At 44.5% G+C, this 13,715-nt stretch overlaps 1 protein-coding gene across 1 annotated transcript in view; it reads left to right on the plus strand.

The window, feature by feature from the left end:
* Lrrc38 (leucine rich repeat containing 38) overlaps positions 1–13,715 on the plus strand; it is a 71,777-nt gene that overhangs the window by 51,897 nt on the left and 6,165 nt on the right. Inside the window, exon 2 of the mRNA XM_087215758.1 lies at positions 12,436–12,653. Coding sequence (XP_087071884.1) covers positions 12,436–12,608 — 173 coding nt within the window. The 3' untranslated portion in view covers positions 12,609–12,653. The remainder of the gene's footprint in view (positions 1–12,435; positions 12,654–13,715) is intronic.

Consider the following 13,715-nt stretch of genomic DNA (forward strand, 5'->3'; position numbering starts at 1 on the left):
CTCCCTTCAACTCCTCCAACCCTCCCTATCTATAAGACTTTGTTTCCATTTTGTCTTTTTCTCATATTAATTCCATTCCCTTCTTTCTTTTCCCCTACTCCTCCCACTTACTAAACTATATAATAGCTAATGTGAAATAGGAAGAAAAGGAGTTTATTTATTTATTTATTTTATTGTTTTGTATATCCTTTTATTGGTACATTTTAGGTGCACAATATAATGACATTCATCATTGGAGATATGCACCTTTACATACTGTCTTGGTTCTTATTTTTTTCCCCTTCCCCTGCCCTCCCTTCAACCTCTCCATCCCTCCCTATTTACAAAGACTTTGTTTCCATTTTTTCATTTTCTCATATTAATTCCATTCCCTTCTTTCCTTTCCCCTACCCCTCCCACTTCCCCTTCCCCTTTGCCCCTTTTCTTCCTATTTCACATTATCTGTTATATCTTTTAGTCGTGATTTACACTTTGTTTCTCACACTGGAGAAACTATTTGGTATTTACACATGTGTGTCGTGTTTATTTCACTTAAGCCTATCACCTCAATATGGATCCATTTAGCAATAAATGTCTCTAATTTCTCACTTTTGATGGCTGAATAGTACTCTAATAAAATAAACACATTTTCTAGATCCAGTCTCCAGTTGATGGGCATTTGGGCTGTTACCAAGTTTTAGCTATTACAAACTGTGCTGCTGTGAACATAGGTACACATATATCACTGTGGATGATTCTTTTAAATCTTTGGGGAAGATTCCTAGCAGGGGAATAGCTGGGTCAAATGGGACTTCCAGTCCTAGTTCGTGGAAGTATCTCCATACTGATTTCCACAGTCGTTGCATCAGTCTACACTTCCACCAGCAGTGGAACAGGGTTACTTTTTCCCCACAGCCCCGCCAACATTTGTTGTTGGTTGATTTCATGATAGCAGCAATTATTTCTGGGGTAAGGTAGAATCTCAGTGTTGTTTTCATCTGCATCTCTCTAATGACCAGTGATGGTGAACATTTTTTCATATATTTATTTGCTGCTTTTATTTCTTTGTCTGAGAAATGTCTGTTCATTTCAGACGCCCATTTTTTGAATTGGGTTTTTGAATTTGGGGAGTCCAATTTTTAAAGTTCTTTATATATTCTAGGTAGGAGCCCTTCCAGGTTCAGCTGCTAAAATTTTTTTCCCACATTGTAGGTTGTCTGTTAGCTCTGTTGGTGGTTTCTCTTGCAGTGCGTAAGCTTTTTAATAAGATGAGATTCCAGGGGGTTTTGGGGGGGTTTTTTTGGTACCGGGGATCAAACTTGGGACCTTGAACTTGCAAGGCAGGCACCGGAACCACTGAGCTAAATCCCTGGCCCAAGATTCCAGTTATTGATTTTTTGTGCTAGTTCCTGTGCTACTGAGGTTTTGTTCATAAAGTCTTTTCCTACACCAATGTCTTCAAGAGTTCTACCTAAACTCTGTTCAAGGTGGTTCAGCATTTCTGTTTTTATATTTAGATTTTTAATCCATTTTGATTTTAGATTAGTGCATGGTGGGAGATATAGGTCTAGTTTTAGTCTTTGGCAAGTTGAAACACAATTTCTCCAGCATCATTAAAGAGACTATCTTTCCTCCAGTGAGGGTGTTTGGCTCCTTTATCAAAGATGAGGTGGCTGAGTGTATCTGGAGTTGTTTCTGCATCTTCTAATCTTTTCCTCTCCTCTTCAGGTCTGTTTTTTTGCCAGTTCCATGCTGTTTTTATCACAGTAGCTTTGTAGTATAGTTTCAAGTTGGGGGTTGTAATACACCCTGCCATGTCTCTGTTACCAAGAATTGCTTTTGCTATTCTGGGTCTCTTCTTGCTCCAAATGAATTTTTGGATTTTTTTCTCAGGGTCTATGAAGTATGCTGCTGGAATTTCAAATGGGATTGCATTGAATCTATATAGCAATCTATATAGCAATACTCATTTTCACTATCTTGATCCTTCCTACCTAGGAACAAGGGACGTTTTTCCATTTTCTGATATCCCTTTCAGTATCTTTTTTCAAAGTACTATAGTTTTCAGAGAAGAAAACTTTTGTTAGGTTGATTCCTAGGTATTTCAGTTTTTTGGATGCTATTGTGAAAGGAATTGTTTGCCCTATTTCTCTCTCAGTGACTCTGTTGTTCATACAGAGGAAATCTAATGATTTTTGTATGTTGACCTTGTATCCAGCTACTTTACTGAATTTGATTATTAAGTCTAGAAGGCTTTTGGTGGAGTTCTTGGGGTCTTCTATGTAGAGTATCATGTCATCTGCAAATAATGACAATTTGACTGCTGCATTTCCTATCTTTATTCCTTTTATTTCTTTCTCTTGTCTAATTGCTGTGGCTGTTTCCAAAACTATATTGAACAAGAGTGGTGATAGTGGACATCCTTGTCTTGTTCCTGATTTTAGTGTGAAGTATTTCAGTTTTTGATCATTTAGTATGATATTGGCTGTTGGTTTTTCATAGAAGGCTTTCATCAGATTGAGGTAGAGACTGTCTATTCCAATTTTTTGTAGGGTTTTTATCATAAATCCATGTTGGATTTTGTCAAATTCTTTTTCTGCATCTATTGAGATGATCATATGGTTTATTTCCCTGGCTCTATTGATACAGTGTATTACATTGATTGTTTTGTGTACGTTGAGCCATCCCTGCATCCCTGGGATGAATCCCACTTGATCAGGGTGTATGATCTTCTTGATGATCTTCTGCATTCTGTTTGCCTGAATCTTATTGAAGATTTTTGCATCTATATTCATTAGTGAGATTGGCCTATAGGTCTCTTTTTCAGTTGAGTTTTTCTCTGCCTTGGGGATCAAGGTCATATTTGCTTCCAGGAATGAATTTGGGAGTATTGGTTCCCTTTCAATTTCACTGAAGAGTTTAAATAGTAGTGGCAGTAGTTCTTCTCCAAATGTCTTGTAGAATTCAGCAGTGGAGCTATCAGGACCTGGCCTTTTCTTGATTAAGTTTTGAATTACATTTTCAATTTCATTGATATTGGGTTGTTTAGAATTTTTAGGTCTTCTTCATTCAACCTTGGTAATTCATACGTGTCTAGGAATCTGCCCATTTCTTCTGTGTTTTCCATCTTATTGGCTTATAGGTTCTGGAAGTAGGCATTGATGATCCTCTGGATTTCTGCTGGGTCTGTTTTAATTTCACCCTTTTCATTCCTAATTGCATGGATTTGGTCCTTCTCTTTCCTTTTTCTGATAAGGTTGGCTAACTGTTTGTCAATTTTTTTGATGCTTTCGAATAACTAGCTCTTGGCTTCATTGATTTTTTTTGTATTGTTTTCTTAGTCTCCATTGATTTGATTTCTTCCCTGATCTTTACAGTTTCCTCCCTTGTATGAGCTTTGGGGTTGCCCTGCTCTTCTTTTTCTAGAAGCTTGGGGGTCAGCATCAGGTTGTTTAATTGGGCATGCTCTGTTTTCCTAAAATGATTATTCACTCATTATACTATGCGTTTCCCTCATATTGTGCCCCATAGATTCTGATATGTTGTATTGCCATTGTCATTTATTTGAAGGAACTGTCTGATTTCTTCTTTAAGTTCCTCTGTGACCCATTGGTTATTCAGAAGTGTGTTGTTCAAATTCCATGTGTTCATGAAGTTTTTGCAGTTTCCTTTGCTGTTGATCTCCAATTTCATCACACTATGGTCTGATAATATGCAGGGGATAACTTCAATTCCTTTGGACTTACCTAAATATGGTCTATGAGTGAGTATGTGGTCTATTTTGGAGAATGACCCATGTGCAGCTGAGAAGAATATGTATTCTGATTTTGTGATGTGGAACACTCTGTAAACATGTTGTTTGTTCAAGAGCTCGATTGAGTTCTAGTACTTGATTACTTATTTTTTGTCTAGTTGATCTATTTTTGACAGTGGGGTACTGAGGTCCCCCACTACTATTGTATTAGTGCTTATATGATTTTTCATTTCCATTAGTATTTGTGTTATATAGTTGGATGCACTAGTGTTTGGTGCATAGATATTTTTGATTGTCATCTCTTCCTCTTGGATTGTTCCCTTTACAAGGATATTGTGTCCTTCTTTGTCTCTCTATCATTGTGAATTTGAAATGCACTTGGTCTGCAAAGTGGATAGCTACTTCTGATTTTTTTTTGGTTCCTGTCACATGAAGTATTGTTTTCCACCCTTTAATTTTCAGTCTATGAGTTTCTTTTTGAATTGTGTTTCTTTTATGCAACATATTGTTGGATCTTGCTTCTTGACCCATTCTGCCAGTCTATTTCTTTTGATTGGTGAGTTGAGACAATCAACATTGATGTTTATAACTGATATGTATTGAGTTATCATTGTCATGATATTTTCTTTTTGTTTGATCCTCCCCTTTTGCTTTTAATTTCTTGTCATGTCTGGCAGATTCATTCTGCTGAGCTTCCTGGGGTTGTGATCCTCATTGTCTTTTCCTAGGATTTAGTCTAAAATTTTTTGGAGTGCTGGTTTGGTATTCATGAAGTTCCTAAGGTTTTCTTTGTCATGAATGTATCTTATTTCCCAAACAATTTTGAAAGATAGTTTTGCAGGGTACATCTGGGTTGGAGCTTGTTGTACTTTAGGGCTTGAAACACATCACTCCAAGCTGTTCTTGCCTCGAGGGTTTGCACTGAGAAATCTGCTGTGATTCTGAGGGGCTTTCCTTTGTATGTGATTTGTTTCTCTTCTCTACTTGTAGAGTTTTGTTCCTCTGTTGGGTTTCTGGAATCTTAGCCATTACATGACTATGTGTAGTTTTTTTTTTTAACAAGGCTAGTTGAAGTTCTATATGCCTCTCTTATCTGTATGTCAAAGTCTTTTCCCATGCTTGGGAAGTTTTCTGCCATCACTTCTTTAAACAGTTATTTTATGCTCCCTGCACTCTCTCTTGTTTCTTCATTGACTCCAATCAGTCTTATGTTATTTTTCTTTGCATCATCTAGCAGCTTCTGGATTGGTTTCTCATGGTCTCTTACAATTTTAAAGAATTTTTAAATTTCCTGGTCACTAATTGCAATCTTATCTTCTATATCTGAAATTCTGTCTTCACATTGGCTCATTCTGCTGCATAGACTTTAAATGGAGTTTTAATCTCCTAGAAATCTGTTTGCATCTGTTTTATAGATTCAATGTGTTTCCTACGTTGGCACTCCATCATGTTTCTCAGCTCTTCTATTTGTTTATTTTTATCCTCTCTAGATTTATTAAGCATGTCCTGCAGTATGGGCAAAGTCTCTGCTGTTATGTGAGAAATTATTTCTGATTTCATTTTTTCCAGATCCTCTTTCATTGCTAGTTCAGGGAGTCCAGGTGTTTGGGTATCAGAGTGTTCCATCTTGTTTCCTTTTGGGGTTGCTGTGGGTGATCTGGAAGTCTCGTTCTGTGGCTTGTTTACCTGTCTTCTCATTTTGACATGGGAGTTGGGGGGGTGTAGTGTGGGTGTGTCTTCCTGGCGCCCACGTGACTCACCTCCTGTGGCATGCCGACTCGGAATGCTCGTTTAGCCTGAGAGCCGTGACATGCCAATCTGGAGCACTCCTCTGGGCTCTGAGCCATGGCACACTTTCCTGTATACTTCCTCTATGCTGGGAGCTGAGGCATGCCCCAGGAGCCTTAACTTGTTTGGAAGCTGTGGTGTGACAATCTGGTGTGCAAATATCTGCAGCACCTCTTTGAGCCTGGTACTGTGAAAACCATAGAGGCTCAGAAATGGGCATGTAGTTCTGCTCAGAGAAAGATCATGAAAAGTCCTCAACTTTGTCCTAAGAAATTGATGTTAGAAGTCAAACACACTTTTCAGAATGATTCTGCAGTTGGCATTGCAGTTTTCATTCAAGCATTCTTAGAGCCACAGCTCTCCCATGCAAGTCAACAGGTTATGATGAAAAGTGTAGTTCCTTCTGAGTGAAAGCAGCTAGAGCTCTGTTACTGAGTCAGTGCACTCCACTCTCGCAGTTACATCCAATACCATTCATATCACAATCCGGATCTCTGCATTGCTGATTTCTGTAGCACATCTCTATGAGGCCTGTGCCATAAATAACACTTTGGCCTAGAAACTGCATTGAAGTACTGCTGAAAAGCAGGTCCTGGAAAGTCCTCATGCCTGTCCTAAGAAGAACTTGATGTTAGAAGCCAAACACACTCCAGAATGGTTTGGCAGTTTGCACTTCATTTTCTTTCAAGAATTTTTCTAGTGGCTGCTCTCCCAGGCAAGATGATGGAAAGTTATGATATAAAGTGCAGTTCTTTCTCAGAGAAAGCTGTTACAACTCTGTCATTTGGCACTGCATTCCACTCTATGAGTTGCATGAAATACAATTCAAATCACAATCTGACTTTCTGCTTTGCTGAATTCTGTAGCACATCTCTATATAGACTGTACCATGAATAGCACTTTGGCCTAGAAAGTGCATTGAGGTTTTGCTGAAAGGCAGGTCCTTGAAAGCTCTCACCTTTGTACTGAGATGAAATTGATGTTAGAAGTGAAAAACACTATTCAGAATGGTCCGGCAGTTTGCACTTCAGGTTTCATTCAAGCATTCTTCTAACGCCAGCTCTCCCATGCAAGTCAATGGAAGGGTAGGATATAAAGTGCGGCTGCTTTTCAGAGAAAGCATCTAAAGTTCGGTGAGTTTGGCAGTGCACTCGACTATTGGAGTTATTTCCAATACCATTTACATCACAACCTGGCTGTCTTCATTGCTGATTTCTCCAGCACATTTCTATGAAGCGTGTACTGTGAATAGCACTTTGGCCTAGAATGTACACTGAAGTTCTACTGAAAGACAGGTTCTGGAAAGTCCTCACCTTTGTCTCAAGAAGAACTTGATGTTAGAAGCCAAGCACACACTTCAGAATGGTCCAGCAGTTTGTATTTCAAGTTTCATTCCAGCATTTTTCTCGGGCCATCTCTCCCATGAAAGTCAAAGGAAGATTAAGATATAAAGTGCAGTTCCTTCTCAGAGAAAGCAGCTTAGAGCTCTGTCAGTTTGTCACTGCACTCCACTCTTGGACTTGCATCCAATATCAATATCACTCACATCACATTCTGGCTCTGGGCATTGCTTATTTCTGTAGCACAATTGTGTGAGGCCTGCATGTGAGTACCACTTTGGCCCAGAATATGCATTGAGTTTCTGCCGAAAGACAGGTCTTGGAAAAAGCTCCACATTGTTAAAGTAGAACGTGATGTTAGTAGCCAAACACACTCTTCAGAATGGTAAAGCAGTTTGAACTTCAGTTCTTAGTCAAGTGTTCTTCTCTCCCCAGCTCTCCCATGCAAGTCAAAGGACGGTCATGATTTAAAGTGCAGTTCCTTCTCAGAGAAAGCAGCTCCAGCTCTGTCCGTTTTGCAGTGCACTCCACTCTGGGACTTTCATCCAATGTCATACACATGGCAATTTGGCTGTCTCCCTTGCTGATTTCTGTAAAACATCTCTCTGGGGGCTGTACCCGTCCTAGCATTTCCTTGAACTTCTGCTGAAAGACACATCCTTTAAAGTCCTCCACTTTGTCCTAAGAACAACTTGATTTTAGAATCCAAACACACCTTTCAGGATGGTCCGGGATAAGCACTTCAGTTTTTATTCAAGCATAATTCTATGGCCATCTCAGGAACACAGTTGAAGGGTATCATATAAAGTGCAGGTCCTTCTCAGAGAAAGCAGCTAGAGCTTTGTCAGGTTGGAACTGCACTCCACTCTTGGAGTTACATCCAATACCATCCACATCACAATTGGGCTCTCTGCACTGCTGATTTCTGTAGCACATCTCTAGCAGGCCTGTACTGTGAATAGCATTTTGGCCTAGAAAGTGCATGGAAGCTCTGATGAAAGACAGGTCCCGGAAATTCCTCCACTTTGTCCAAAGAACACCTTGATGTTAGAAACCAAACACACTCTTCACAAGGGCCTGGCTGTTGGCACTTCAGTTTACATTGAAGCATACTTCTAGCACCAGCACTCCCACGTATGTCAATGGAAGGTTAAGATACAAAGTGCATTTCCTTCTCAGAGAAAGTAGGTCGAGCTGTGTGAGTTAGTGCGCTGCAGTCTTGGAATTGCATCCAATACCATTCATGTCACATTCAGGCTCTCTGCATTGCTGATTTTTGTAGCACACCTCTAAGAGGTGTGAACAGTACTTTGTCTAGTAGGTACTTTGTCTAGTACTTTGGTCTAGTAGGTGCATTGAGCTTCTGCCGAAAGACAGGTGCTGGAAAGTCCTCAACTTTCTCCAAAGATGAACTGGCTGTTAGAATCTCAACACACTGTTCAGAATGTTCTGGCAGTTTGCACTTCAGTTTTCATTCAAGCGTTCTTCTAGTGCCAGCTCTCCCATGAGGGACAAAGGAAGGTTAGGATAAACAGTGAAGTTCCTTCTCAGACAAAGCAGCTAGAGGTCTGTCAGTGTGACAGTGTACTCCACCCTTACACTTACATCCAATACCATTCACATCAAAATCTAGCTCTCTGCATTGCTGATTTCTGTAGCACATCTCTAAGAGGCCTGTACCATGAACAGCACATTGGCCTAGAAAGTGCATTGTGGTTCCACTGAAAGACCGGTCCCGGAAATTCTTCAACATTGTCCTTAGAAGAACTTGACGTTAGAAGCTACATGCACTCTCGAGAATTGTCTGGTAGTTTGCAATTCTTTTTCTCATTCAAGCACTCTTCTAGTGCCAGCTCTCCCATGCAAGTCGATGGAAGGTTAGGATATAAAGTGCAGTTCCTTCTCAGAGAAAGCAGCTAGGCCTCTGTGAGTTTGACAGTGCACTGCACTCTTGGACTTACATCCAATATCATTCACATCACAATCTGGCTCTCTGCATTGCTGATTTTCTGTAGCACATCTCTAGGAGGCCTGTTCCATGAACAGCACTTTGGCTTTGAATGTGCATCAAATTTGTGCTTGAAAGACAGGTCCCAGAAATTCTTCAACATTGTCCTTAGAAGAGATCGTTTCAGAAGCTGCATACACTCTCAAGAATTGTCTGGTAGTTTCCACTTCAGTTTTCCTTCAAAGCTTCTGGTACCAGCTCTCCCATGCAGGTCAAGGGAATGTTAGGATCTAAAGGGTAGCTCCTCTTCAGAGAAAACAGCTAGAGTTCTGTCAGGTTGGCAGTGTACACCACTCTTGAACTTACATCCAATGCCATTCACGTCAACATCTGGCTGTCTGCATTGCTGAATTCTGTAGCACGTCCCTGAGGGCTGTACTGTGAATAGCACGCTTGCCTCAAAAGTGCATTGAGGTGGCCTCCTGCCCAGCTGTGCTCCTCCACTGCCCACCAGCTGCCTCTCTGCTGCCAGGCTGCTCAGGCATGACACCCCCTCGAACAGGCTGGGGGAGTGGGGTGACACCCCAGTGACTGTCAGGACCCCCGACAAGCTGTGGCTACAGATCAAGGGCAGGAGCAACAGCAGGAAATGCAGGCTCAGGAGGCCCAGGGCTGACTTGCACCCTTGGCAAAAGCAAGGAATTGCTGGAAGTGGTGGTGCTGTGATCCCAAGACTTAGGGGGCTGAGGCAGGAAGATTGCTGTGAATACAAGCCCAGCCTGGGCTACACAGTGAGACCCTGTCTTGAAAAATAAAGACGCACGGAATTGCCTTCCACTCCCTGTCTCCCGTGGGTCATACCCCAGGAAGCTGGTGAGAGCCTAGGCCCCAGGAGCCACACTTTACTGCAGACAGCAATTCCCAGAGAGAGGGCTCTGTGGGCGCCCCCTGCCGGTGGTCAGCATGGCTGCTCCTCCGTTCTTGGAGATGACGGCCGGGGTCCTGCAGTCCACATCTGGGTCACCACTGCTGAATATAATCGGTTGACTGAGAAGAGGAAGGGACAGGAGCCAACTGAGTGAGCATCTCCATGCTGCTGTTCAGGGCCTGCTGAACCCTCTGGCTGGGGAAAGAGAGCAACCGAGACCTCCTCCTGCACCCTGCAGGGTGTGTGATACTGATCATGCCTGAGGCAGGCTGTGAAGAGTTAGCCCCAACACTGGCTTGTTTATAGCAGTGAGTCCACCTGAAGCCTGCGTGCCCAGGTCAGAGTAACTCACACCCAAGTTCCGTCTCTACAACTAAAACCTTCAGACTAGGACAGTGTTTGAATAACAATCATATATTTTGTGTATTCTGTTCCTAATTTGACAGTGCTTTGTCTTGTCCTTTATGAGCCATTTCACATTAATTTCCATACAAACTGAGCTCAGCTTGCCTTTACCTCAATTGATTGCCAATAAAAGCCAGTGCCTAGGGCCGGGGATTTAGCTCAGTGTTGCCGCCCCTGCCTTGCAAATGTAAGGTCCTGAGTTTGGTCCAAGGTACACCACAAAAAAGTAAAAGCCAGTGCCTAGGACTGGCCAGGGCCTTTGTCGGTTGCACCAGCATTGGTGGCCCTGGCCCCCACTTTCTCCCCTAGTTCTGTCTCTTAATGTATTTTTTTCTCAGGCCTGCATCGCATACTGGCAGGTAGGGACTGGAACCTGACTACAGGGGTCTCTGGCAATTGGTTCCCAATGTGGGGTTTGAACCACAAGCAATCACCTGCTCAGTGAGGCTACTCAGAATAAAAAGGAAAAAAGAAAAAAAAAAGAAACTATGACACAGTGCACCTCGCATCAAGATAAGGAAGTCCAAACGGGAAGCAAAGCCTGGAAAAGGAGATCTGTGCTTCAATTACTTTGGGAAAGGTAGTAAAGGTAGTAATGGCTTTCGGCCTAGGCTGGCCTGCAGTGCTGAAATAAATGCTGCAAAAGATAGTTAAATAATCATTGCTTTGCACAAACAAGAACTTTAGATATGGAACTTAGGGAGCATGTGAAAAATAACATCCAGACAGCTCAACAAAGAAAAGTTATCTCCCTTGAGACTTTAACTGAGCCCTTGACCCCTTGGAGCCTTGTGCGCTCTATTTTGGGGCCGAAATAACCAGCCTGGAGCCACTCAAGCCTCTGTCCTGAGGCACTGCACCCCGGTGAGAATGGTCTAGTTCTGGTTGTGGACCAACTGCTTGCCAATTCTGCTGCCTTTCACACTTCGGACATGTCTCTCTCAAGCAAACCCTGGCCGAGCTGCCTCCTCCTTGACTTTAGTTGCTAAGATCACAGGCACCGTGGAGGTGGGGCAAAGACAGGACAGCTTGGCCTCTGAGAGCCAGGAAGTGCAGGCGGACACACCGTGGTCACAGGAGGAATCAGAACTAACCCTCCAATTGGAAAGAACTAAAGTGAAAAAATAAGTGATGGGTTAAAAACAGCTAGGAAAGCTCTGAAGAGCATAAAGCAAAATAGAAACAATGCTCCTGGCTTTAGGAGCCCCAAGGCCAGCTCTGAGTTACCTGCCTGATGCTGCTGCAGAGGTCTGGATCCAAAACAGCCGGGGTTCTGCTGTACATCTCAGCACCCTAAGTGCTGCCCTCGAGACACAGGACGCAGTCCCTGAGGCCTAGACCTCTCCAAAGCCTGTACCACTTGAGACTCACTGAGAGTTACCATCCTAGTGGGGCATGCAGGTGCACCCCTGTCATGGCAGCACTCTGCAAGGCTGAGGCAGGAAGATCCCAAGTTCAAACCCAGCCTGGACAATGCAATGACTGTGATCCTGTTTCAGAGTAAAAAGGGGGAGCAGAAGGGGTGTAGCTAGGTGCCCAGGAACCTGTGTTCAATCCCCAGTGCTGTAACGAATACTACTAGCCTGCCAGACACAGTGTCACACACCAGGATTCCCAGCCCTGCGCAAGGCGGGGGGAGCACAAGTTTGAGGCCAAGGGGCAACTTAGCAAGGCTCTGAGGGTAAGGATGCAGCTCAGTGGTAGCGAGCCCCGGGTTCCGTCCCCAACGCACTGCAGCCACGCTGCCTGTCCTGCTGCCCCCGCCTCACAGTGAGTCTCGAGTACCCGGTATTTTTGGCAGGTCCAGGCTGGCATGGGTTCCTGAGGCCTGGTGACAGAAACAAGCACAGTGACTGAATGCCACAGAGAGCCGAGGTGCGGGGGGCCAGACCAGGGTCAGAGGAGTCTCAGAGGGTGCGCGGGAAGCCCCGCCCCTGCCTGTCCCGCCCCTCTGCCTCCTGAGGCCTTGCCCTTCACCCCGCGGAGGGCTCAGCCTTCTCCCAGGAGCCCACCAGAGGCAGGGAAGCTGGGACCCCGCACCCCACTGACCAGGGCTGGGGAGGATGGGCGGCCAGGCTTGGGGTCTGCGGCCCCTACAGGGGGGCTGCCCCGCCTGGAGGTTGGGCTGGAGGGAGCACTGAGGCCAGGTGTTCTGTCTCCCTGGCCCTGGATGCGGCTGCGGCAGTGGCAGCTGATGGAGTTGCACCCGCGTCGGCCCAGGCACCTCGGGCTCTGGCTGTGGCTGGGGTTTCTTCTCAGATCGATGTTCCTCCTCCTTCCGGTCTTTCTTCAGCTCCTGGCGAGAAGCCCCCACAAGCATCACCTCCTTCGCCCCCACAGCCCCCGCCGGGAGGACGCTCGCGGGGCACCAGCGTCCTGACTGGAGCGCTCGGCGGGAGGACAGTGTCGTCCCTGGCATATACTCTGCTGCCGTGCTGCTCAGTAATAGTGTCCGCCGGCGCGTGAGCAACTCTAGTTGCTGACAGCCACAGGGGACATCGGAAGAGCCAGGTGAGCTGACTGATTTAACCAGCTATCCAAACCTGGATCAATATGAAAATATTAACTGATATTTTCTTTCTTTCCTTTTGGTACCGGGGATCGAGCTCAGGACCTTGCGCTTGCGAGGCAGGCAGCGGCACCACTGAGCTAAGTCCCTGGCTTAACTGATATTCTCTATTTTTTGTTTTCATACTAAGTCTTCAAAACCCGACATGCATTTTACACTTACTAGCACATCCTCATTTGGACACTGAGCCAGGTGTGGTGTCATGCACCTGTCACCCTAGCACTCTGGGAGGCTGAGGCAGGAGGATCGGAAGTTCAAGCCCAGGCTGGAGAACTTGGAGACTTAGACTCTGTCTCAAAAAACATTTTTTTCTTAAGCAGGGTCTTGCTATGTAGCCCAGGCTGGCTTCAAACTCAAGATGATCCTCCTCCCTCAGTCTCCCAGAGTGCTGGGGTTAGAGACATGCACCTCCACACCCAGCTGTAAAAATTTTTTAAGAGTGCTGAAGATGTAGCTCAGTGGGAAGGCCCTGGGTTCAATCCTCAGTACCCCCACACCATGCCCAGCAACTGTTTTCCTCTTGCATTACTGGGAATGAACGCAGGGGTGCTGAACCACTGGGCAACATCCCCAGCCCTGTTTTTTGTTTCAAGACAGCATGCAGCTCAGTTGCCCAGGCTGGCCTCACAGGGATCACCACCACTCTGGCTTCATCAACAATATTTTATCTATATTCAGATTTCACATAATTTACAGCCAAACAAGTAGATTCATATACCCAAATTGCGCCAAATGTACTTCAAATTTGTTAAATATGTCAATTGAATATTTACTCTAATTTTGTATTTAAATGTATATAAAATATAAAATTTAGGCCCTCCCTCTCAATGGCCACAGAGGAGGGCCCCTCAGCACACAGGCCGGTGGCCATTGAGGGTCAGTGACAGCAGGGACAGCTCAGCTACTTCACAGCCCCCCAGGCGTGGGCTGGGCACATGATGAGAGGAGCGGCCTGTGGTGCGTGAGGTCATGGGTTCTATCCCCAGCAGGGGAAACAGAGTCTG

The sequence above is a fragment of the Heterocephalus glaber genome, unplaced genomic scaffold (assembly GCF_053883595.1).
Source record: "Heterocephalus glaber isolate CG9 unplaced genomic scaffold, H.glaber_assembly_v1.0 deba00001452, whole genome shotgun sequence".
Classification (NCBI taxonomy): Eukaryota; Metazoa; Chordata; class Mammalia; order Rodentia; family Bathyergidae; genus Heterocephalus; species Heterocephalus glaber.